Source organism: Rhinolophus sinicus, chromosome 12 (genome assembly GCF_057876585.1).
Source record: "Rhinolophus sinicus isolate RSI-liver-muscle chromosome 12, RSI-T2T, whole genome shotgun sequence".
NCBI classification, from domain to species: Eukaryota; Metazoa; Chordata; class Mammalia; order Chiroptera; family Rhinolophidae; genus Rhinolophus; species Rhinolophus sinicus.
In genome coordinates, this window is record NC_142512.1 from 28,089,412 (window position 1) to 28,114,343 (window position 24,932).

Here is a 24,932-nt window from a genome sequence, read left to right on the forward strand (position 1 = left end):
CAGAGTGTGGTATCTGACAGGGCTGTCAGAGTTTCTAGAAGTATTCTCAGCCAGCTCCATCTCTGTCTTCCTGAACAGACCTCTGCCTCCCTCAGCCATACTCTGCAGGAGAGAACAGTAGTTTCCAGGTTCATGACTGGTATGAAATAAGTAGCCCATAGCTGTGTCCACCAGGACCACCTCCTAGTTGGTACCTGCGCCATCTCTCTAGGTTCTAGCACCAGGAAGCTGCCAATCTTGCTGAGCCCCACAGGATGATTTTCAGGCCCCTACCTCCTTAGCCCTTCTCTCTCCAAGTTTGCGTAGTTGGTCCTAGGCCCTGTTGGCAAGCCCCTGCTGACAAAGTTCATTGCCTGGGGCTGACCCCATTTGCAGTCATTTGCTGAACTTGCAGCAGTCCTGTGGTCCCCTGGCCTCCTCGCCACACATCCCATCCCAGAAAGATGCTGAAAATCCCTAACCTAGTCAGAGGACTCCACCTCACTCCCCAGCCAAGAACCCTCACGGCAGATGGGGATTAAAACTGTTTCTTCTGTTTGCAAACCTCCTCTGAGACAGGCACTGGGCAAGATGGAGCAGTTTGGCTGGCTACTCTGTGCCCTGGGACCACCTACTCCCCTGGGGTACCACTGAGCCCAACCCAGGCCAGGGACTTAAGCACAGGCCCCACTGATGGGGGAGAACTGGGAGGTGGACGCAGGAGGGAAAAATCAATGCACGTCAACAGAGTTGGGAATTTATTTTCCAGGCTTGAAGAGGGTATTTACAAAGAGGCAAGGAGGGAAATAAAAAGCTGTAAACACATATTTACCATCTTCCTCCACGGGCCATTTCTTGATTAAAAAGAATCTTTCCCAAGGTCCAATGGAGGACAGGCTGATGGGGGCCAGGACGGCTGAGACACCTGCTGGGGAGGGAAGATGGAGAGGGACCCTGAGGTCCTGTGGACAATCACAATCACTAATAAAATTGCAACAGTAATAGTAACTCACATTTGCTGACTGGAAGCTTTAAGTACTTTGTGATGCAATCTACATGCATTATTTAATTTAATTCTTACAACCACACTATGAAACAGACCTTGTTATCCTCATGTGCAGGAAACTGAGGTACAGAGATGCCGAGTAACTTGCCTAGATGGCAGGGAGGCTGACGCGTATGCTCTTATCCACTTCCCTAAACTGCCTCCCCAATCTGGGCAGACCCTGCGCCTCCCCCTTTCTCAGGCCCCTGAAGGATTGGGGGACATTCTCCCTTCCCAAAAGTGGGCAGACTGTGGCTGCAGGGTAAGGCTCGGCCCTGAGGTCTAATCCTATTCCCATCAGGCCACTTGGGTGGCTAGCTTGGGACTGGGGTGTGTGGCTGCAGCCAGAGCCCAATAAAAGTGCTCTGCTAATCCCTTTAATGAGCACATTGAGAGGCTCTAAGTGCACGGAGCAGGGCTGGCTGGAGCCTCTGAGCACACCAGAGTGGCTGGGCAGTGAATGCTGCTCCTTTTGTGGTGAGGGACGTGCCAGGGCTGCCTAAAGGCTGAACAGGGATCTCAGGGACCTTCTTTCCAAACATTCCAAACACACACACACAGAGCACTGCCCTCACCAGAAACAAGCCTCCCTCTGAGACCTGAGACTTGGGTTCTCCACAAAGCCCCCCAACCACCAGAAACCAGAGGGGCTTCCCTCAGGGTCTCTAGCCATCTGCCCCCACTGGCATCCAGCCTGGAAGAGGCCTGGAGAAGGTCAAGCCCACAGCAGGGCCTCATTTCTGACTTTCCACTGGGGTCCCCTGCCCACCTAGGCTCCCTCAGCCATATGTCCACAGAGTTTCAAATCCTCCCCTGGGAATTGAAAAACCGAGACCATGGTGTTTAGTAAAGTGACTGATTCCTGAAAAGAGGCCTCCTCCATCCAGTCTGTCCCCAGAGGTCCCTGCCTTGCAGGTGTAGGGTAGCCTCTAGGGAGGGAAGGGTCTGTGCCCAGGGGAGAGGATAGCCCCAGGGAGAACCTCCATGGTGAGGCACTCCAGAGGGAAAGTCACAGAGAGAGGTATCCTTAAGCCCTGGCTCCAGATGCCGTCTCTGGCGCCATGTAAGAGAGTCCCCATCTGCCTCCATCTTCCGCCTCTCCCCCAGGAGGAACCCTGCCCTGCTCATCAGCACCCATCACAGCCCCAGGAGACAGTCTCCGCTGCTCTTGCCTTTGCAAAAGGGCCTCAGTATCCCACTGTGAGATGGGGGACAAGGCTGATGGTGGAGTGAACTACCATAGAGAGGCTCCCTCCTTTTGCATGGTCCAGCCTAGGAGTAGGGCGACGTGTGTGGGCTGCCTTGCTCCTGCTGCTTCACATAGACTGAGAACGACGTCTCCCTGGGTCGCCCTTAGCATACACGCCCAAGTAACCAGGGTCACTTCTCCCCCACAAGGTTAGCCACCTCACTCTCCCTGACATCTTTGAATTTTGTCAGGCTCCATACAGAGTAGGGCAACGTGAGGATCAAGCTTTCTCATTCCTTTTGCTTATTTCATGAGAGCCAAGGCTCCTCCTTTTTAGTTGCTGCTCATTCTATTGTCCCCCTACCCCTGTGGCTTGCCCATCTTGGCCCATGGCATCGAGGGGCAGCTGTGGGTACCAGGCCCATTTCCAGTAAGAGCCAGCAGGGAGTGGGTGGACACAGCCAGTGGTGGCCCTGGGAACCACTCTTGGTGATGCCTGGAGTTGTCAACTTCTCCATCCTGGAGTCTGCACCAACACCAATTCTCTCATGGGGACTGTGTACCCAGGGCCAGTGGCTTCCTACTCTTCCTTGGTTTTGCTATCTGCAAGGTGGGGAGACCAGCACTCACCTCCCAGGTGCACAGAGTTACTGGAGGATGTGAGGTCGCAATTAGATTACCTTCTGTCTGAGTCCAGCCACTTATCAGGGAGCGACTCCTCATCCCCTACCTTGCTTTGAGGCCTAGAGAACAGCCTCTTCCAGAGATAGCTTTTTTCCACCGGCCAGAATCGACATACTTTTAGTAAGTATGGGGAAGCTGTTGGGGATGCTTTCTTAGTTGCCCACCACAGAGCCCCCCAGCGCTTTCACCTGTGACCCTGGCATGTTTCTGGTGGACTTTCCCCACAAGTCCCCCTTAGCTGTAGGAGAACTGCCCAGACCTGGGGGTCTTAGGAGTGGGGGGCAGGGCAGCAACCAGAAACTGGGCCACTGAGTCAACACATCCAGTCGTCCATGAAAACTCTGCAGCCTGTCTCTGTCTCCTCTCCTTCTCCTGGCAACCCACCTGCATGGGGCGCCATCCGGCACTGCATGGGCCAGAGGCCCCTTTTCTCCCCTTCCCACAGCTGCTCCTCATGCTCCGTGTGCGGTGTCTCTCTCCCCACCCCATGCTGAAGGGAGTCTCAGCTCTGTCACAACAGTTTCGTCTCTGAGATGCCCAAGTCTGATTGGTCCCGACACGTGCATGTCACCATCCTCCTTGACTGCAGAATTCTGCCACAAGCTTACCCTCCTCCTCCCAGTGTGACACCCCCACACTTCCTTACGCCCTATTCACCTGCTTGCAGAGAGATCAGTGTACTTCTCAATCGTTGTCCATATCTTTTCCAAAAAGATTCCTCAATGCTTTTCTTTTCAAAAGGGAAAAAAAAAGGAAAAAAAAAACAATGCCAACAGCCCAGCGTCCGTGAGCAACCCAACAGTAACAAAGCATGTGTTCGGGATGGAGGAAGGTAAGGCCACACCTTTCCATTTGCCGCTTGCTCCTAGGGCTGGGCGGCTGGGATAACTGGAAGGGGGGAATGTGTGTGCACCCCTCCTCCACTTCCACTTCCACACACTCTCACTATTCTTCTCAGGGAGAAAAAGAGAAAAGGGGTTTGACAGAAGTGGCCGGGACCAGCCAGCCTGGTTTTCTTACTAGTAGTTCATGCTGAAGAAGCCCCCAGCACCCCTTACCGCATCATTCATTCACTCATTCATTCAAGAAATGTTTTTTGGGCACCAGCTATTTTTCCAGGCCCTGTGGTTGGCACTGGGGATACAGAGATAAGGCCCATAACAGGCCCTCGAGGGGCTCTCCACTCAAGGGGACACACACATGAGCAGACGGTGCACAGCATATTAGAGGGTCTGGGGCAGGAGTCAGTACAGAGTGCAGTGAGGCCTGGCCAGCTCTGCCAGGGCAACAGGACAGGCGCACAGAGGAGTGAACACTTGTGCTAAGCTTTGGAAGATGAGAAGGCATTCTGGGGGCCAAAGGTGGCTGAGAAGGACTTTTCAGTCAGAGGGAATGTCACGAGCATAGGCCCAGAAGCCTAAAGCAGCCTGGAGAGATTTTAAAACTCTATAAGTTCATTACTTGGGTTCCTCACATTCAATAACAAGTCACGTTAGTGAGGTGGGGTCTGGGGGCAGGTCACGGAAGGCCATTTTATAGTGTTGAGGAATTCAGACCTTATCCTGAGGACTGTTAGGAGTCGATGATGGTTTTTAAGCAGAGGAAAAGCAAGATGAGGTTTGTGCTGCAGACAGACCATTCTGGCTTTGATATGGTGCTGGGTTTGGGGGTGGGGGGGTTGGATCTACAAGTCAGGAGGTCAGTGGGAAGCTCCTGAAGTTACCTAGGTGGGAAGTGCAGGCCTAACTAGGCAGCGCCAGTGGGAATGGAGAGGAGGGAAGAAGTTAGGGGAGAGCTTGGTGACCCTGGGATATGGCGGCAAAGGAGAAGCCTGCCCACTTCCATCTTATCCAGGCCTAATGGGCGAAGAGAAAATATGAGTAAGGCCGCTCTGGTTACACCTGGCCCCCAAGAGCAGCAAACTCATCTTGTCCCTGCACTGTCACATGATGGGATGAGGTGCATCCACTCAGACTTGTGCGGTGGGGTCTCTGAGGCTGCTGACCGGGTTGCTGTGGGCCTGCGCCAAGGGGCAGTGAGGGTGCCGCGCTTGGTCCTGGGCTCCGGTCTCCTCAGCTTCTTTGGCAGTGGGGTTGTGTCGGCACTTTGCATCAGGAATGTTGGGCCTGTCCCGCAGCTCTGGAAAGGGGCCAACCTTCCCCATTCTAGTGGCCTTTCCTGCTCCTTCATCTGGGGCTTTCTTCCCTGGGCCTGGTGTCCAGATCCTAAGGAAGCCCCTGCTTGTCTTGCTACTGCTGGTGCTTCTCTCTCCTGCCCTCCTGGCCCTGCTCTCAGCGCCCCCTAGTGCCGGGACAGCCGTGCATGAAGGCACTGGCCTCTGAAACCAAAGAGGGGCTCAGAGATCTGTCACAAACTCCTCTGCTTGCTTGTGGGGGAAGAAAGGAATGGGGAGAGCTTTCTTGAAGTCTGAAAGTTCCATATAGAAATCCCAGGGTTTATTCTTTGCTTGCCCGTCCTCTCCCTTTCTTGGCACAAGGGCCTATCCTCCCAGGACTGAAGAACAAACCAGGAAGAAGATAGCCCACACAGTAACCTTTTTTTCTGTCTATCTCTACATAACTCTTACTTATCTCAGGATCAGGCCCAACAGAACAGCCAGTGCCTGTTGGCGATCAGGGACCATTGTCAGGACCACAGCCTATGTCCACAACCCCCTCCTTCCACGCCCCCATCTGCTGAGAGGTCCTGGTGTCTTCCAGACATAGCTGGTACAGCCCGAGGGACCCTTATATCTGGGCCCAGGTTCTGGCTCTGACGGAGGGCAGCACCAACTCCCCCACCCTATCCTGTGGCTGCTGCTACCAGGCAGCACCATTGCTTTGGGGTGGCCTGTAGGGAATGGAGGTCAGTGGTTAGTTCCTGGCCGACTGATAATGACCAGCCTAGAAGTAAAGGCCATGGCCCATTCCCTAACCAAAGACAGCTGCACTGCCTGTGTATGGTGGCAAGGGGGACTGGGAGTGAGTGCAGGCTAGAGATAAAGGTCTCAGGCCAGACCAGATAAGTGGAACATTCAACCACACCTTGCTGTTTCAAATGACTGCTTTGAGGTCCTGAGCTCTTGAACTGGACAGGCAAGACCCCCTCAGTCCAAGGCAGGCATACCCTCGAGAAGGAGAGGTTGCAGGTCACCACATCTTGGCTTGGAACAGACTCCTAGAGTTTGCCCAGGGATGTGTGTGCCCTCATCTCAGAGCCTACTCTAAGGGACTGAAAGGAGATACAAACTGGCCACTTTCAAAACGCCAAGAAGCAATTCCTTTTTCCTTCTATTCAGCATGCAAGGAAGTCTATTCCCAGCCCACCTACCCCAGTACCTGTCTTGGGTCAAGAGGTGGTTGAGCAGTTAAGTAAGGTGCCCACAGCTGAATGAGATGGGACCAGTTGCCGTATCCAAGATGGCAGCATGGCTGTGCTGGGCCAGGACAGGGAAGGAGTAGAGGAGAGGGTGGGAGCCTCCCTACCTGCTTCCCAGGTTGACTCTGAGTATATGCATTCTGAGGGGCCTCTGAGAGACTTGGGGGCTAAGAAGGAGGAGGAAAAGAGGCACTCCAGACATGCAGGGACCCTCTCAAACCAGGCATTCCCTCCTGCAGGGTAACAGGACACTTTCCAGGAGGTGCCAAAGGTGAACCCGGGCCTGGCCAGCAGGCACACTGTGTGGGTGAGAATGAGTGGTTAAGCCCAGGTGGACGCCCCGAGGCAGGTGGGGCTGGGGAGAAGAGGTGGGGACAGATCAGGCAGGGAAGCTGTGGTCCTTCCCGAGTCCTGGCTTCTCCCCTCCTGCCCAACCTGTAGATCCAGGACAGGAGCCACTAATAGAGTTGGGGGAGCATGCTGGCTGTGCATGAGTATGTGTGCAGGCGTGGGCACGTGCCAACAGTATGGTCCAGAAAAATCATCAGGGTGGCCATATTTCTGGCCTAAAGGGGTTCCCACATTGAGGGAACAACTGGAGCCTGCCAGCCAAGGAGCTTCTCCCTCATCCGCTGAGCCTCCCTGTGACCCGAGTTGCCACCTGTCCTATCTGGAGAGCACGTGGGGATCTCCCTGCGGAAGGATGTAAATGGACCCAGATGGCTGCTTCCAAGCAGGCAGCCCGGCCTAGCGTGTGTCCCCATCCCCCAGACTGCACTCTGACCAGGCCTGGCCTTCTCCTCTGTCTTGCAGAACTACAGCGAGAGGGAAGCATCGAGACTCTGAGTAACAGCTCAGGTTCCACCAGCGGCAGCATCCCAAGAAACTTTGATGGCTACCGATCTCCGCTGCCCACCAATGAGAGTCAGCCCCTCAGCCTCTTCCCTACCAGCTTCCCATAAGTACCAACTGCCTGCTTCTGACTGGCCGGCCCACTCATGTGCTGGGGAGGGAGGGGGAGAAGCCCCCCCCCAGCCCTTCTTTTCAGTCTCTGCTCCTCTTTTACCAACCACTTTCCCCAAGCTTAGTGACAACAACCACCCAGCTTCCCTGGATTGAGAAGAGACCCTTCTCCAAAGCACCTCAGCACACTCTGACCTCTGCCCCTGGTCAGCAGGGCTGTGGCTGAGAGAGACTCTGCAGAAGCTCTGTTCCCTCCGCTGTTTGCACATGATGTCCTGCATTGGATCCGCTTTTGTATTTTCTAACCATACCACAGGGGACCTGGGTGGGGAGAGCGTGGATGGCCTGGCCAGGCATTTTGACCCTGAGTGGACAGCCCAGCCCCCTCCTGGCTGTCGCACACACTGCCCATCTTCCCTTGGTCAACCTCCCTCTGAAATGGGGTAAACTGAGGCCCAGAGTATTGGGGACAGAGAAAGAGGAGAAGCCCCCTTCCTCTTTTCTTTCCCCTTTGGCTCCTGGAAAGGATTTGTCTTTCTTGTCTGTAAGCCCTTTTACCCTGGTCCAGTACTGTTCAGTGAAGGAAACTGTGGTTACCAAGGCTCTTGTCAAAAAGTGCATGTCTTGTCCAATAAATCACGCTGCAATTGGTGTCCATCCCTAAGTTGCTGGGGTCAGGATCCTCTCCAAGCGCCGAGCAGAGTCCTCTGGGCCTGACCATGTTCCCAACGCCCCCCACCCCGACACGTACAACTGAGGGAGAGTCAGCAAGGGTGTAGGCAGGAGAAGGAGAATGTTTGCCCTGGAATTTGGTTGGGGCCTGATTTAATCCAGTCTCCAACCTACTTGCCTGTTACCAAAGCCAGTGAGTTCTGGGGCCACCACAGGCCCAACCCTCCCTAGCTGTGGCAGTTAGGGCCACTCAGGTCCTTGTGCTGGTGGACTACTGTGGGAAGGAGAGCCTGATGAAGCCTCTGGCCTTATCTTCAGGGCTGGCACCTTATAATTGTAGCAACTCTCTTTTCAAGCTCAACAGGTAGAAAGATGGTCAGGTGAAGGTGGGTCTCTCATGAAACCTGGCTGAAACTTTTGATGACAAGTTCATGATTATGTTCCCCTCCGTCCTCCCAATTCTGGACCTAACGTGAAGGGCAGTGGGGGGGGGGGGGGGAAGGGGTGTTGAGCCGGAAGGAGAATAATGCTAGCCCTCATCCCCCCTTCCCTGAGACCCCAGAGAGGCCTGGGAGAATGGAAGGAAACCCACTGAGCCAGGTGTGGTTTGGGGTGAAGTTTAATGTAACAACCACAGAAGAGCTGAGTTCACAAACAAGCAGGACTTCCCATCCAATCATGCAGTGGGAGCTGGGGCAGCTCCTGGGGCCCCTGCCCCCTTCACATGCACCCCAGCCAACCCTGGCACCTGAGACCTGATTTAATCTTCAGTTCCCTTCACCTGGTCAGGTGGGCGTGTTAGAAGAAGGGGGACTAGAATCATACTAGGTTCTGTAGGCTGAGTAGATGGCCCTGCATAGGGTGGCTGAAGCCAGTCCCTCCTGCCTGGGAACCTGCAGGGTGAGAAATCACATGGGAGTGAGGCATGCCAGAAGGTCAGGAGGCCTGGGTACTACCGGTGGGGGCTGCCAGACAAGCAGCAGCTTTTCCCCATTTCAGCTGAATTGGAGACATTGATGTGCTGGGCACAGCCTCCACCCCCAGCCAGAGCAGTGTTTCAGTCAAAAGGGGACAGGGAAGGGAGGGTGCCACGAGGCTGCCTGTGCACACTGCCCATGGCATGGCTCCCTGGGGATGAGTCCAGAGCTCTAGGAAGGGTGAGCCCCTCTGAACCCACCCTGGCACGTGGATGGAGCAAAGATGGAGAGCCAGGAGTTCTCTCCAATCATGAGGGAACCGGCTAGCAGCTTAGAGTCAGATGTCGTCCCTGGCTCAGCCCTTTCCCTCCAGGGGTGCAAAACAGCTGTGGCCTCCTTCAGTAAGGGAAAGTGGTGGGTGTAGGGCTGGACTTGCCGGCTGAGCTTGCAGGACAATCTGGTTATTCATCTGCTCAAAGCCAGGGCAACTCTTTGAGTATGTGGGGGGAGGGAGAGGATAAGAGAGGCCAGATAAGCTGGCCCCATGGCGGCTGCCACTAGAGCTCAAGTTATCAGAGAGGCCTTGGGCCTGGCCCCTGGCTAATTGGGGCAGTTACGGACCCTGCCACAGCCTGTAATCAGCTGGAAGTGAGAGCTGGGCCCCAAGGTGGGGACCTTACTACCCAGTGGCCCTGGAACAGCCAGTCTCCTATCCTCTAGAGATAACACCCAGGGCAATCTCTTCCTCACCCCCAGCAGACCTCAAAGATTGCATCACTTAGGAAGCCATCAGAACATGCATCTAATTGTGGCCTGACCCTGTGACCTTGAGATAGCCATGAGACCTCCCTGATTCTCATAGCACTACCTGCTCAACAGGCAAATTAACTATGGACTTTCTCTCAATTTGATGAAGGAAAAAATATCTTCATGGTCTGCGAGGAGGCTGATAGGAGCTGGGATGGTAGCTCAAGGAGGGAGGGCACTGTCTGGGATTGATTTGAGAAAGGGCCAAGTGGTCCCAAGGCAAATTCAGATGCACAAACACTAGTGGCAGCTCCTCTGGAAGCAAGCAGAGGCCAGAGCAGGCAGCTGCCAGTCTGGGATTGGAAATGGTTTCTCAGTGCTGATTTTTCTGATTTTCAAAGATCAGAAAATCTCTTAACTAGAAGGTACCTAAGAGAGTACTGTTCGGTCCTCGTTTTGCAGAGAAGCCTAAGCCCCAGAAAAGGCCAGGGCCATGTCCACAGTGGCGAAGTCACACAGCTAATCTGCTGACGCCTGTCTGCTCCTCCTTGCTGCCTCGTGCCCTGGCTGGTTCCCTTAGAGAGCCCGATTCTGCACTAACCTCCCTTTCCTGTGCCCCCTCACAGTCCAAGAATCCACTCACCCCCACCCCCTAAGAGCTTCCAGTTCCTGTCCCTGACTGACATTGAAGCTGCTCTCTTGTCCCTCTGTAACTGGGAAGGCAGCCCCCTCCTTCAGACCTAAAGCTGGAAACTCTAGGAGCAAAGGGAGAGAGCATCTTATATGTCTTGTATTCAAAGCAAGAGGCCAGTCTGAGGGTGGGGACTTAAGAGTCTCAGTGTTGCCTGCTGTAAGAGCAGAGGTACCTAGCCGGACAGCAATGATATCAGCATCTTCTAAGGAGTGGATTTGGCCTTGCTCTCTTCTAAGGTCTCCGGGTCCCACCTCAGCTCTGCCACTGGTATCTGTGTGGCCTCGGGTAAATTATTGCCCTTCAGGGTTTCAGGGTCCTCATCTGTATAGGAGGGGGAGGGGAACACGCCCGGCGAATAGGAGCCACAAGGCTGAAGCGGGCAACGAGGAAGCTGCAGGGCAAAAGGGCAAAAGGTGGGTACGAGGCCCGGAGGCTGATCGGACAGGACAGGTAGCTCTACCGCCGGAAGAGGGAAGGCGGGTGCGGCGCAGTTGGATCCCGGGTTGTAGTGCGCTGCCCGCGAAGCTACTCCAGGGAATCCTGGCCCCGCTCCCTGCGAAAGCGTTTCCGAAAGCGGAGCGCACTGTGCAGGCCAGCTCCGCCCTTTCTCGCAGGTGGGCTGGTCCTAGGGGGTCTTTCCTGCATTTTGTCCCCGCTCTCAAGCCGCACGGCAGCACGGTCTGCTCATTCTGCCGCTGTCCCAGACATCCACACCCATTATTTCACACATGTGCACGTCCACGCACACGCAGGTTTCCAGATGTGCACCTCACTTTTGCTGACCCCCAGGTCCCAACCGGACAGCTGCGACCCACGGACCTCGTCTCCAGAGCAGCGAATAGTCTGGAGCTCCCAGGATTACGGGATCCCCTTAGGGAAGTCTTCCAAAGTCCGGCAGGGACTCGTCCTCGGTTGCTGACTCAGGTGCAGAGCAATGCCCCTCGAGGGCCAGGTCTGTCCCGAGCCTGAGCGGCCAGGCAGGGGTCTCGCCTTCACATCAGCCTAGAAGACTGGGGACTGGGCCACACAGGCCTTTGGCTGTCCAGGCACTAACCCGGACCTAACCAGAAGTGGTCCCGCCGCCCATCCCGGTGCAAGACCGGGGCACAAAGCGGCCAGAAAAAGGTCGCGCCTCCTGCGCGTCCCCACCCCAACCCAGCCACTTGGCCCTATCCTGCAAGGGGTAATTGGGTTGGGAGGGAGGCGACGGGCGGGCGGCGACTCCAGAGAGACTACGCGCCTGTCAGCCGCAATTTGTCTAACTGGACGGGACATGCCGGGCCGCTGCGGGCCGGGGTCATCGAGGCCGCGGCCCCCACCCCAGCCAGACCAGGGACCGCGGGGGAGCCGGGCTCGGCTGCTAAACGGGGCTGGCTGGCTGGCGCCAAGGCTCCGGGAGGCGCGGGTCCGGCAGGGAAGCCAGGAATGGGAAGCAACTGTCTTTCCGTCCCCCCACACCCCCCTACACACACACACACACACACACACACACCACGCCAAGACCCGGACGGACGTGCCCAGTGGCACCCTCCACTGCTGCTCACGTGTATAGGGCCACACACGTCACCCGAGCTTAGTCCAGGCACACTAATATAGGACTGTGCACTTAGTACCAATCTCATGCCTGCACCCCGGACGCACGTCCCCACTGCCCCTCGACCATACATCCCCAAACCATCCAAGCAGGCTCACGCAGATCCACGCTCAGTCACACAGACCAAAGACATCGACAGGGGCCAACCGGGGAAGGTCCCCGCAGTGGCCCTTGACCCCGCAAAAGGTATGGGGCCAAAGACCGACCGGCAGCGCAGCCAGGCTCCGGTCCGCGTCACCACCCGGCCCATGTCCGTGCCGGATTTCCCTATTGCTGGAAGCGCGGAACACACTGAGCGCGTGCAATGGACCGGGGGCCGGGAGGCCCGCGCCCGCCGGACGCCACGGTCCAGGAGGGCCTGGGAGAGGGGGGGGGGGCCGCTGAGTGCGCGTCCCCCGCCCGTCTGCTGGGTCGGGCCGATGCGAAGTGACAGGGGCCGGAGCTTTGTTGTGGAGCCTCAGCCGCCTGGCGCCAGCTGCCCCCGCCCGTGCCCTCCCCCTCCAGCCCTAGGCCGCTCGCAAGGCGCCCCCCGGGGCCTCTTAAAGAGACACGCACTCTCAGCCCCGCGGACCCCCCAGAGACGCCTATTCCCGAGAAGGAGAAGAGGGATAGACCCAGGTGGGGGAGGGGCCGAGCAGGAGCTAGGCGTCTCGCGGCGCCGCTCAGGGGTTGCCTGGGCCTTCCATGCGCGGGTTTTCGATGAGTCAAGGATATTCCTCGCTGGAGAGTTTGGCTGGGGGGTGGGGATAGGGGTAGATTCAGAATCTTGAGAGTGGCTGTAGGAGGACCTCAGGTTGGTTGCCGGACGATGGGACAGGACAGACGGTGGGGACCCGGCCTAGAAAGAGCTTGTGGCCCGCGGAGGGCAGGTCCGTAGCCCAGTTCCTGTGGCCAGGTGGGTTTGTGGTCCCCAAATGCAGCCGCTGCACCGTCGCCACCCTGTTTCTTGACCAAACAACCCAGGCCAACATGTATCACATTTTCTGGGCCTTGAATCCCTGGACCAGCTACGGAACTTCCCTAGGAAAATGTCCAAATTGCACACACTTAAGTGTACACACATTCTTACAAATACGAATGTACGTGTACACACACGACTTTGCAAATGTATTCATGGATTTCCAGGCCCGTGCCCCGATTCTCAGCTAAGGAACGCTGCCCTAGCTATTATCTGGTCACCTCTCCGACTGCGCAAACCTGTCCATACACGTCCCTCCCCAGGGGCCACATCCTGCCTAAGATGGAGCCAGCAGGACTTTGCCTGTGCAAAGCTGCAACGGATCCTATCCCGGCTGCGTAGACTGCACAGCACGGAGCTGAAGATTCGTTCTAGACAGGAAGCACTGGGTTGCTCCTGCAACCCAGCCAAGAGCAAGGTCGTGAAGAAAAACCCTGTGGGGGCGGCACCCATTTGAGCGTTGGGTAGGGGAGTTACAAGAGCGCCGTAGCAGGATCGGAAAAAATAGAAATAAGGTCGCGGAGGCCAAACCGCTCCCGCGGTCCCGAACTGCCCCGGGCGATCAGGATTTACATGCCAAGTCCGAATATGCAGCGACAAGATGCCCTGAGACTGGATGTGCGCAGCGATGGGCAGGGTTGCCTGGGTCACTGTTGGATGTAGGCTATACGCTCCCACCACGCGGGCACAAGGCTCGCGTTGGTCAAACTCACCCGCACTTGTACTGGTTTTGCGGACAGGAGTGTCACCCGTGTCTAGCGCGTGGTCCGTCTTGTCCTTCGGAACGCCACCGCCAGGAAGCAATCTGAGTGTTGGCGCACGAGCCCGATTCAAGGCAGGTGTGTGGCCGCTTCACTTTCTGGGAGCACGCCTTAAGTTGCCGCCCCCGCGGAGCACAGGGCACCACAACACTGGGCGCAACACACACACACACACACACACACACCACGGGGGGCGGGATACTGGGGCTGCTGGAGAACGAAGACTACGAAGAGTGGGGAAGAGTGGGTGGGGGGGTTCAACCACAGGTGCGCACCGACATTCCGACCCCCAACTCTTCTTCACTTGGCACTATTAAACTTGGGAGATGTGCGCTTGCGGGAGTCGGAAACTCTAGGAAAGTGGCACAAAGTAGAGAGAGGATGCTGGTGTCTAGGATTAGGGAGACTTGTGTCTCCGGTACCGGATGCGGCGAAAATTCGTTGGGTTGCAGGTCAAGAATCTGGGGACCGGGATCCGCCCGCATTGTGCCGCCCTATGCTCAACAGACGGTACCCTCCCTTCCTAGCCAAGGGGATTCGCTCTCCTGGCCATCCGAGGGCTCAGGGCTGTGTCGGGACGCAGACCGACATTGGGCTGAGTCCAGAACTTGCCCGGAACTCCAGGTTCCTTCTGAGTCTTCCTGTGAGGGAATGCGCGGGTTAGGGGGTCCCCGCGTTTCCCGAGTGCAAGGCCGCTTCCCAAATCCCGCCCACGCCGGCCCACCAGGGCTCTGCCACCGCTCCACTCACCAGCTCCCGCCACCTGGGTTCTGCTCGGGGACCTCCGCCGCCCGCGCCTCCCGATTCGCCCGCCCACCGGCCACTCTTTCCAGCACCCGCAGCCTCCCTCCGGAGTGCAGGAGCCCCGGGCGGCGCTGAGGCCGGGAGCGAGGTCGAAGGCCAAGCTGGGGCGCGGGCCAGAGAGGCCAGGCTGCCGGGCGCGGGAGAAGGAGGGCGCCCCCTCTCCTCTCGGGGCCGTGTCAATGCTTTGCACTAGGGGCCGTCGTGCGGCTGGGGTCCTTCCCCGGGGCCCTGGGACCCGGGCGCCCCCTGCCTCAGGCCCTTTCGGCGGGCAGTGTCGGCCGGCGGCGTTTTCCCAACCCAGCACAGGCAGCCTCAGGAGCGGGCGCGAGGTGGGGGCCGGGGCAGGGGGAGGGGTCTCAAGGCCCGCTGGCCCGTCATTGGTTAATATTTTATTCTGTTGACATGTTTTCTTACTGCTGAGGCTTCCGACACCTTCTCCCCGGCCCCCCCTCCCGGCCAGAGCTTGGCCGGAGCTGTCAAAACCCCGCCCCCGGAGACCCACAATTGGTCCAAAAAGCGTAAAATCAGCAATCAAGGGGGGCCTGGCTCGTTAGCGCAGGGGATCCGAGCAGGGCAGGACATGTGAGATAGTCACAGTTTTCCAGAGATCACGACAAGATCTAACCAGTCGCGCGTGGTCCCCGGCGCCGGAGCGGGCCAGCCCAGCCCAGCCCCGCGCAGAGCCCCCGCCACCCCCGCGCTCAGAGCCCGGCGCCCCTTGCCTTGAGCCGGACGGGGAGCCGGGAGGAGCTACCGCTGCGCTTGCCACCCGGGTCGCCCTTCCTCCGCGCGCGCTGCCGCCCGGGCCGGGGGTCCGAGCCGCGCGCCCCCGGCCCCGGCCCCCGGGCGACTGGGCCGGATGTCCCGATGAGAGAGCCGGCGCTGGCGGCCAGCGCCATGGCTTACCATCCGTTCCACGCGCCACGGCCGGCCGACTTCCCCATGTCCGCCTTCCTGGCGGCGGCGCAGCCCTCCTTCTTCCCGGCGCTTGCACTGCCGCCCGGCGCGTTGGCCAAGCCGCTGCCGGACCCGGGCCTGGCGGGGGCGGCGGCCGCGGCAGCGGCAGCGGCCGCGGCGGCCGAGGCGGGGCTGCACGTCTCGGCACTCGGCCCGCACCCGCCCGCCGCGCATCTGCGCTCTCTTAAGAGCCTGGAGCCGGAGGACGAGGTGGAGGACGACCCCAAAGTGACGCTGGAGGCCAAGGAGCTGTGGGACCAGTTCCACAAGCTGGGCACCGAGATGGTCATCACGAAGTCCGGGAGGTAGGACGGTCGGCTGGCCGGAGGGCTCGCTGGCGGGCGGGTTGCGGGACCCGACAGCACCACCAGCGCTGAGCCCGCGGCTCGCGGCTCCCGGTTCCGTCCCGGAACCACGCTTAGCTCCCACAGACAACCAAATGACTTTTCAAATCTGGCACCGATTGATTTTTTAAAAACATTAAAACATCAAAATCTCCCGAATTGAGTAAAACGAAAACATGCTCTTAAAGAATAGTTCCAACTGTTCTGAGTCCCAAAGGCGAGGAGGCCCCGCCTGGTCTCCGAGGTCTCTGCTGCAACTTCTTAGCCTCGCGGCCTTGCTTTCCTGTCTCCCCATCTGGCTTGTTGCTCAGGGGAGACGCAGTGTATCCCGGACTCTTCTCCCACCCGGGATCCCAGAATGGGACTCGCACCCTGCTAGACCCAGGCTGGCCCGCTGGTTCCCGCCGGCTGCTCCGTTCCTGGAAGCGAGCGTGGAGCGGGCCCAGCTACAGCCTGACCCTGCTAGGAGCCTCCATCCGGGCCTAGGAGCAAGGAGCTCCGAATACACACACCGCCTCAGGCCTTAAAGCCAGAAGGTTTTTTATAAAACCACAGCCCCCAACCCCTCCACCCTTTGACTCAGCCACTGAGAGTCCAGGCCTAGGCTCACCCTCTTCACCCGAACTTCTAGGTCAGCGTCCCGGTTCAGCACTGTAACCCAGTTCCCCAAACATCCTCTGAATTTATTTCTGGGAGCTTTATGCCCAAGTAGGTAAATACCCCACACGAATTTCGAGGAGATTCAAGAGAAGCCAGTGTATTTCTAGAGGGTTTTGATTTCTCTCTTGGACATGGGCTTTCATCTCAGATGAGGGCGAAAAGGGGTCACCAGATCTAAGCATAGGGCCAATCGGAAGCCTTATGATAAGAGAGGGTCTGACAGGCAGAAATGGGATTTCCCAGGAGTAACAACCACAGATTGGGTCTCCCAGGAAGTAAAAAGAGGGCAAAACAGTGACAACAGGGAAACAAATGCGGAAGCTCCAGGCAGTGGTGTGTGTTGGAAGAGAGGTGTCCTCCGACATAGAGCTGGGTCCCATGGCGTCTTCCCCTTTCCCTTCTTGCAGGCGGATGTTTCCTCCCTTCAAGGTGCGAGTCAGCGGCCTGGACAAGAAGGCTAAATACATCCTGCTGATGGACATTGTGGCCGCTGATGATTGCCGGTATAAATTCCATAACTCACGCTGGATGGTGGCTGGCAAGGCTGACCCAGAGATGCCCAAACGCATGTACATCCACCCGGACAGCCCGGCCACCGGAGAGCAGTGGATGGCCAAGCCGGTGGCCTTCCACAAGCTGAAGCTGACCAACAACATCTCCGACAAGCACGGCTTCGTGAGTGCTGCTGGGCCTGGGGATGGGACTGGGAGTCGCGCACCTGGCGCTGCAACCCCGGGTGGGAGAGTGAGGCAGGAGGATTCCCCAGAGGGGAGTGCTGGCTGAACCCCCAGAGTGCCCCTGCCCAGGTCACTGCCTGGTGGCCTGTGCCTGCTGGGCATGGGCCCAGAGGGCTCTGTTCTGAAAGCCTGGGGAATGGCGGGGTCCCGGCTGGTAAGTTTCAGGCAGCTCACAATCTCGGCTTGGGTCAGGCATTTGAAAAATCTTTCCTAGCATCCAGTGGGAGGCAGGTGCCCCTGGAACTCCATTGTGCAGCCACTGATCCTTAGGTGCTGAGCTTGGAGAACCTACCCACTACCTCAGCTTGTCCTTAACCTTCCCCAAGACCCCATGTCCCCATCCCTCTTCCCAAACTATGAGATTTGAAAATTAAATCAGCACCCTCCACACCTTCTCTGAGAATACATTCTCTCCTCCCACAGGCATATGACTGACCAAGGGGAGGGAATTTGGGGGGTACTCTTGCTTTCCTTCTGAGCCCCAGCGAATGGGAGGGGGGGTTCATGGGGCAAAAAGGACTGCCCATTCTGTGGTAGGGCAGTCAGTGAACCCCTGAAGGTCCCAATCTTATCTTCGTGGGGTTACTAGGAGCTTAGCAATTAGCCCAGGAAGAAAAGTTAAGAGTGGAATTGTAGGGGATTTATTTTGTTTTATTTCTGTTTTCAACTGGGGTAAATGTTTTTTAAATGGAAAGAGAGAGATTGCGATAAACAAAATTGAGAGAAAAAAATAGAAGAAAAATAATTATAGGTGAAAAAAAGAGCAGGGAAGACAGGAGAAAAATAGCACAGGGTTGGGAATTAGGGAAGGCAGAACTATGGCAGAGACAGATGGAAAGAAGTCGGGTCCCGAGAGAGTAGCAATGCTCGGGTCAAAGGCTGGGGGCTGCCGGCTGACCCGCGCGCCCTCCCCGCAGACCATCCTGAACTCCATGCACAAGTACCAACCGCGCTTCCACATCGTTCGAGCCAACGACATCCTGAAGCTGCCCTACAGCACCTTCCGCACCTACGTGTTCCCCGAGACCGACTTCATCGCGGTCACTGCCTACCAGAACGACAAGGTGCGCTGGGCGGGCAGCGGGCCCAGCGCCTGCACCGACGCCTCCACACACGTGCAGGCTCCAACCTTCCACTCACACCTGCCTGCAGTCCCCCCACCCACCCACCCACCCCACGCCCTCACAGCCCACTCCCAAGCACCAACTCTCTCATCTGTAAACGCAGCACGCACGGAAATCTCCCAGGCTCCCTCCCAAGTGCGCGACACGAACACACCCGCTCGCGGGGGCGCGCAACATCTGGGAGCTCGTTAGGGTGGGGATGTTTACTTAGCAATTAGTAGAGATTCCGGGCCCGCGCTGACATTTTTACATTTTATTCGTTTATTTCTTGGCTTAGGGATGGGAATTTAAATGAAGAGAGGGCGCCCGAGGCAATCTGCCCAGGCTCTCCCGACTCTAGGAACCCCACGCTAGGAACCCAGGGCCCAGTTTTCACTCTCCCGAGGGACCCAAAGGTCGGGGCAGGTGACACAGCTCCACAAAGCACCCCCTTCTGGGCCAGTGCAGGCCCCGGACCTCTTGGGAGGTGCTTAGAGACTTTTCCATCAAGCCAAAGGGTTTTTTTTCTGTCTGCTGCCTTTCTACACCCTCTCTTTAGAGGGGCAAAGCACCGCCCCCACTAGGCCTGTATCCGTGTGTACGACTCTCCCGTGAAGTTTTTTTGTGTGTGAACCGATGTGTATACGCGGGTACACCGTTTGGTGCACCATTTGGGGCGCCCTGGATACGTGTGGAGGCGTATTTATTCGTTTGTTCTGTGGGCACTTGTTTTGCGTGTGCACGGGCCCGTGAGTGTGATTTGTCTTTCGTGTGTTTACGGACCTGCGTGTGCTCTGCTGTCTGTGCGTGCCTGCTCAGGTGCCGGGTTTGTTTAATTTGAGTGACCGCCCGGGCCTGTGTGCATGCTTGGGCAGATTTCGACTCTGCGCACAGCTTTGGGCCTGTGTGTGCAAGCTGAGCGATTCTGCCTCGAATAAAAGTTTTGGAGAAGAGACGCTATCGCTTTCCACAAGGCCAGCCCTCCGGCCTCTCCTCGCCTTTGGGCTTGGTTCGCCCATCCCAGGCGGGCGGGTACCCAGTAGACACTCCGAGGCTCTCCTCTGGGCCGACATCGGCTTACCTCGGGGTGCCTCAGGCCTGGCTGGATGAGCAGCATCCTGACCTGGCGCCGCCCCCTCGGTCCCTGCAGATCACGCAGCTGAAGATAGACAACAACCCGTTTGCCAAGGGCTTCCGGGACACCGGGAACGGCAGGCGGGAGAAAAGGTGAGGGGTGCGCCAGACCGCCGAGCGGCGCGTGTCTAAGGGAGCAGGACGTGGGAATGGGTGCGCTCCCCTCTGACCGGCTCTCTCTCCCTCCGCTCACCCCCAGGAAGCAGCTGACGCTGCCCTCTCTGCGCTTGTACGAAGAGCACTGCAAGCCCGAGCGCGACGGCGCGGAGTCCGACGCCTCATCTTGCGACCCTCCTCCTGCGCGGGAACCGCCACCCTCTCCGGGGGCAGCGCCTAGTCCTCTGCGCCAGCACCGGACCAGAGGTGGGGGGGGGGGATCGGGCGGTCCGACCAGGGGTTCAGGAAGGAGGGAGAGAAGGGTCTCCTGAGGACTCCGGGCTAGTTCTTTGCTCAGCGTCAGGCTAACCTTAAGGCCTGGGGGAAACGTCAGCAGAGTGTCTGGGATGGGACTTCCAACCCGGGACTCCCCGGTAAGGGCGGTCCCTGGTAGCCAGAAGATCCTGCTGGACTCCGAGCTAGGTCCCTGGCACTGTGCGATTCTGTGGCAATAAAGGAAACTCTACAGGGCTCAATTTCTCCCATTGTAAACAAGGGGTCTTGGATTAGGTGACCTGCCACTGCCCCTTGCCCGACGAGGATCTAGAAGCCTCCGACTTGGCCTCCCCGACAGCCGGCCTTTCCAAATCTCTCGGACCTGGCCCTGACACTGGGAGAGCCTTCGCAGTCTGTCTCTTCCCCGGCCCCTGTAACTCCGCGCGTCCTCTCTCCCCGCAGCCGAGGAGAAGTCGTGCGCTGCCGACAGCGACCCAGAGCCCGAGAGGCTGAACGAGGAGCGAGCGGGGCCGGCGCTAGGTCGCAGCCCGGCCCTGGACGGCAGCAGTCCCCCTCGCTTGACCGAACCTGAGCGCGCCCGGGAGCGGCGCAGCCCGGAGAGGGGCAAGGAGCCGGCCGACAGCGGCGGGGAGGGCCCGTTTGGCCTGCGGAGCCTAGAGAAGGAGCGCACCGAAGCCAGGCGGAAGGACGAGGGGCGCAAGGAGACCAGCGAGGGCAAGGAGCCCAACCTGGCACCACTGGTGGTGCAGACAGACAGTGCATCCCCCCTGGGCGCTGGCCACCTGCCGGGACTGGCTTTCTCGGGCCACTTGCACGGGCAGCAGTTCTTCGGGCCGCTGGGGGCTGGCCAGCCGCTCTTTCTGCACCCGGGACAGTTCGCCATGGGCCCTGGAGCCTTCTCCGCCATGGGCATGGGTCACCTGCTGGCTTCGGTGGCGGGCGGCGGCGGCAATGGCGGAGGTGGTGGGCCGGGGACCGCCAGCGGGCTGGACGCAGGTGGGCTGGGCCCCACGGCCAGTGCGGCAAGCTCCGCCGCACCCTTCCCGTTCCACCTCTCCCAGCACATGCTGGCATCTCAGGTAAGACCTGTTTTCTGGTGGCAGCACGATGGAGGGAGGTGGAGCGATGTGGGTGGCTGAGGTGGGCACAGGGCTGAAGGGTGCCATAGGAGATCCGATAGTCAATCAGGCAAAAACTCAGTCCTGGAGAGACCCGATGAACATTCTCTTTGACATTTAAGTTCAAGGAGACTAAGACTACAGGTTCAGGGTCTGACCAGGGCGTTGCTTCTGACTCCTGTGTGACCTTGGGCAAGTCCCTGAATCTCTCTGGGCCTGTTTCCTTCCCCATAACCATAGCATAGAGTGAGTCACCCATTAGATTCTTCTTGCTCTGACAGACTGGGGCTGCCCCTGGCTTTTGTGAAGTCCACTTGCCTGGCCTCAGGACATTTTTCTTGGGAACAAAGACCCTTACTGTCAATCCCTGAAAGGCCAAGGTGGCTGGACAAAAGGAGTAGGACATTTTGCAGTATTTTCTGGACAAGTGACCACCAAAATGACCCACCTCTAGATGGGTGCGTCATTTTCTAGGCCCTCCAGGAAGTCCTTTGACCTGACCAAGGATAGGGCTTGGTTCCTTCCTCCACCTTGGGTCTCCTAACTCCCCCCAGGACACACGTGTCAGGGAAGAGGGGCTCAATTTTCTGGGCCTAGGTTGAAATTCTGAGCTCCCAGAGGAGAGTTTATGAAACCGTGGCCAGCAGCAAAATAAGGAGATCCGATGAGGAGAGAGGCCTCTTTGGTTGCTTGGGTGGAATATTCCCTGTGGAAAGATTTGGAATCTCTTCATTCAGTTTCTTCCCTCTGAGGTTTTTTGCAAATTGAACCCTTGAGATCTTATCTTACGGGAAGCAAAACAGGAGTTCAGGTCTAAGAAGGCTCCTTTGGTGCAGAAGCAAATATTTTTTAAGTGGGAGAGGGGTTCTGAAATGAGTTTTAAACAGAGCTCAGTGGGGGTGGGGGTGGAATGAGTGTTCAAGGCACTAACATCACATATCTGGAGCTCTGAGCTGGCACAGGGGCCTCTGGAAAATGGAGTTCATGGCCTGGAGGTTGAATCTGCACCCTTGATTCTGTGTATATGTGAATGCCTCCTCCCCAGACAAATTCTGGTGATAAGCATGGGCATCACAGAGGTCATGGGGAAGTCATGGCTTCTAGACGTAGTCTGGTCAACAGATGCATGGCCAGGGTGAGAGTACCCAGAACTCAGAAGGCATGACTGGGTATACTGCTAGTGGTTAAGTTCCCAAGCCAGGGTTGCCCGCCCCTGGCCATCAGGTAGAGCCAAACCCTGGGAGATCTGACGCCTCCCTCCTTCTCCCGACTTGAGATGCCAGGTCTGAATGCCCAGTAGGGCTTGACCTTCTAGGAAGGATATTTTCTCATTTCTGACTAAGCTACTTCTTTCTTTCTCTCTGCCTGAGCCAGCCCTGAGTCTCCCTAGCAGCCCAGCATAGTCAGCTCCTTGCTGTCCTCCCCATACCCACATACTGTGGGGAGTGAGCCATTATTTCAAAGGTCAGATAATCCAAAAGTCTGGCCTCATGGACTTAGGCGATGTTTATCCAGGGTTTCCTGGCTACTATGCTCGTCACAGGCAAAGACTGCATTCCTTCCTCAGCTGCCACTGAGGTGCCACCAGGAGTTCTTTATAGAGTATTCAGGCCCGTTTGTAAATTGATTGGCATCTGTGCCCTTCTCCTGGCCCAGGCAGGAGATCTCTGTGCAGGTGAGCAGATAGAGGGGGAATTTACGAAGCTCCTCCCTCTACCTGTGCTTCCTTGGCCCTTTGGGGGCACCTGCAGATAGAAGGGCTGGGGAGGACTGTTCTAAGTGAGCAGAAACTCCAAAGATAGCCAAAGCCGCCTGCTTGCCACCTGGCCCTACACCTGCCCTGTTGCCTCCCTCTAGGCCTTTGCCCATGCTAGTTCAGCCATCTGCAATGTTCTTCCTCTTACTCATACTGGCATAGAGCTTGATGGCTTCAGGGCTTTGCGTCAACCAGATGTGAGCTCCCCTCCTAACCGGGTATGGCCATTGGTATACTGTGTTGCTTGGGGTTATAGTTATATGAACTCTGGTCTTATATTCCTAAAAGATTGCCACTTGTAGCACCACTCCCAGCACCCAGTTCATCCTCAGGAACACCTCAAGCAGGATGTCTAACCTTTGTCTTGTTCTGTTTCTTCCAGGGAATCCCAATGCCCACCTTCGGAGGCCTCTTCCCCTACCCCTACACCTACATGGCAGCCGCTGCGGCAGCCGCCTCCGCTTTGCCAGCTACCAGTGCTGCGGCTGCAGCCGCCGCCGCTGCCGGCTCCCTCTCCAGGAGTCCCTTTCTGAGCAGTGCCCGGCCCCGCCTGCGTTTCAGCCCCTACCAGATCCCGGTCACCATCCCACCTAGCACTAGCCTCCTCACCACTGGGCTGGTGGCGGAGGGTTCCAAGGCTGCAGGAGGCAATAGCCGGGAGCCCAGTCCTCTGCCCGAGCTGGCTCTCCGTAAAGTGGGGGCCCAGCCCCGTGGTGCCCTGTCGCCCAGCGGCTCAGCCAAAGAGGCGGCCAGTGAACTGCAGAACATCCAGAGACTGGTGAGTGGGCTGGAGAGCCAGCGAGCCCTCTCCCCAGGCAGAGAGTCACCCAAGTGAGGGGGTTGCCCAGCTGCTCCGCTGCCACACAGGCCTCCTGGGCTGCCTGCCCCTGCTGCTTGGGACCTGTACAGCACAGAATGGGTATTTATTTAAATAAAGGAGCAAAAGCGAGCTGAAGCAGCCGGAATAGAACCCCGACCAGCCAGTGAGACCTGGGACACTTTCCTGGGCCTCACAAGTAATCTGGAAACTCAGTCGCTTTGGAGACACTGGACTCAGTCCAGATCTGCTCCAGTGTCAAGGTGGCATCGCCCGGGGGGCCTCTTCGGGTCCTCCAGCTCTGTGAGGAGGCCTCATCCCCGGCCAGCGGTCTCTTCGTGAGCCAGGAGGTGCAGGAGTCAGGGGTGGGAGCTTCGGAGGGAGCCCCAGAACCCCCAGCCTACTGCCCAGACCGCTTGAGAATCTGGGATGAGGGATGCTCGGGTCAGTGAAGATTGAAGTCAGTGTAGACTTAACTGGGAGGGATCCGTTCTTTTAATCCTCCCACTTCTTCCCCCCTGGGTCAGCGGAGGGAGTGGCACTTCTGCCTTGAGTCCCCAGGGAAAAAAGATATTTATGAAATAAATGGTAATTTGTGTAAATAAGCTTTAAGATTCCCAGAATATGCAAATTGGTATTAATTTATTCAAAGGTGTACATGGCTGTGTACATAATATTTAGAGATTAACTCATAGCATTTAAATTTTTTCATTTTACATGAGCATCTATATTGTACAGGGCTGGGGGCGGGGGATTCCTTGGCTGCAGGAGAAGGCCCCGACCTCGGGAGGAGCTCCCACCCCGCCAGCCCCTCGGCCCCTCAGCCCGGGCTTTGCTCGTCTGGCCCGCGGGCTCCACCTCAGGTTTTCACTTTTCGCTCCGGAGCGAGACGAAACGACAAAAAACGAGAGAAAAACAATAAAACGCTACAATGCGAAGTGAACGGCGCTGTGCGCTCTGTGGGCCGCGCGGGGCTGGGGCGCAGCAAACGCGCAAGGAGGGACTGGAGGCGGGGAGAAAAGGTTGGGCGCCCCCCACTCGGCCGCCGCTGCATCCCCGGGGCGGCAGTGGGGCTAAGACGGCGGGCTGAGCTGCGAGGCCGGGCGGCGCCGGCACCGGCCGAGGGCTGGGCTAAGAAAGCGCGGAGCCGCCTTGGGCCCCACGAGCCCCCAGCGCTCTCAGCGCGGGCCGCGTCCCAGGCCGGGGGCCGGGCTCCCTCTGCTGGCCACTTACCTCTGTCCGCAGCTCCAGCCACTTGTAGGACTCCCCCGTTCTCTTTCTGGGACACCCTAGCGGAAACGCATCCCCTTTTAGCGCCTCTGGGTAGGTGGGGCTAGTAAGATGGGTGATCCCTGTTCCCTCTCCTTTTCCGAGGAGGGGTATGGCCGTGATCCCCCAAATACCACAGACCCTAGAATCCGTTTCCATCTCTCTGCCTACTGAGCCTCAAAAAGAAACATTTTCTTCGTTTCAGGACTGTTGACTAGAGTGGCAAAGTCTAGCCTGAAAGTTCTCCTGTGTAACTCAT

The 24,932-nt window shown here is 57.7% G+C and overlaps 2 protein-coding genes across 31 annotated transcripts in view; both read left to right on the forward strand.

Moving 5' to 3' along the window:
- Positions 1–7,902, forward strand: part of BCAS3 (BCAS3 microtubule associated cell migration factor) — a 520,381-nt gene extending 512,479 nt beyond the window's left edge. For 19 of the 30 annotated variants that reach the window (XM_088802094.1, XM_074320576.2, XM_074320584.2 and 16 more), the window contains one exon: positions 7,089–7,902. In XM_088802094.1, the coding sequence (XP_088658220.1) occupies positions 7,089–7,237 (149 nt within the window). In that variant the 3' untranslated portion in view covers positions 7,238–7,902. Of the gene's footprint in view, positions 1–3,638; positions 3,730–7,088 lie in introns of all 30 variants that reach the window. The other 11 variants (XM_074320579.2, XM_074320587.2, XM_074320580.2 and 8 more) reach the window with 1 other exon arrangement.
- Positions 7,903–14,974: 7,072 nt separating this feature from the next.
- On the forward strand, positions 14,975–24,347 carry TBX2 (T-box transcription factor 2). Its single transcript, XM_019732617.3, has 7 exons — positions 14,975–15,647; positions 16,754–17,021; positions 18,001–18,147; positions 19,337–19,413; positions 19,520–19,683; positions 20,155–20,792; positions 22,970–24,347. Exons 1-7 carry the CDS (start codon positions 15,253–15,255, stop codon positions 23,420–23,422), a joined length of 2,142 nt encoding a protein of 713 aa, XP_019588176.2. The 5' UTR covers positions 14,975–15,252; the 3' UTR covers positions 23,423–24,347.
- Positions 24,348–24,932: the final 585 nt, after the last annotated feature.

Coding starts and splice junctions, on each gene's coding strand:
- TBX2 (XM_019732617.3), top strand. CDS start 15,253: ATGAGAGAGCCGGCGCTGGCGGCCAGCGCCATGGCTTACCATCCGTTC. Junction 15,648..16,753: donor GTCATCACGAAGTCCGGGAG/GTAGGACGGTCG, acceptor CCCTTCTTGCAG/GCGGATGTTTCCTCCCTTCA. Junction 19,684..20,154: donor GCGCCAGCACCGGACCAGAG/GTGGGGGGGGGG, acceptor CTCTCCCCGCAG/CCGAGGAGAAGTCGTGCGCT.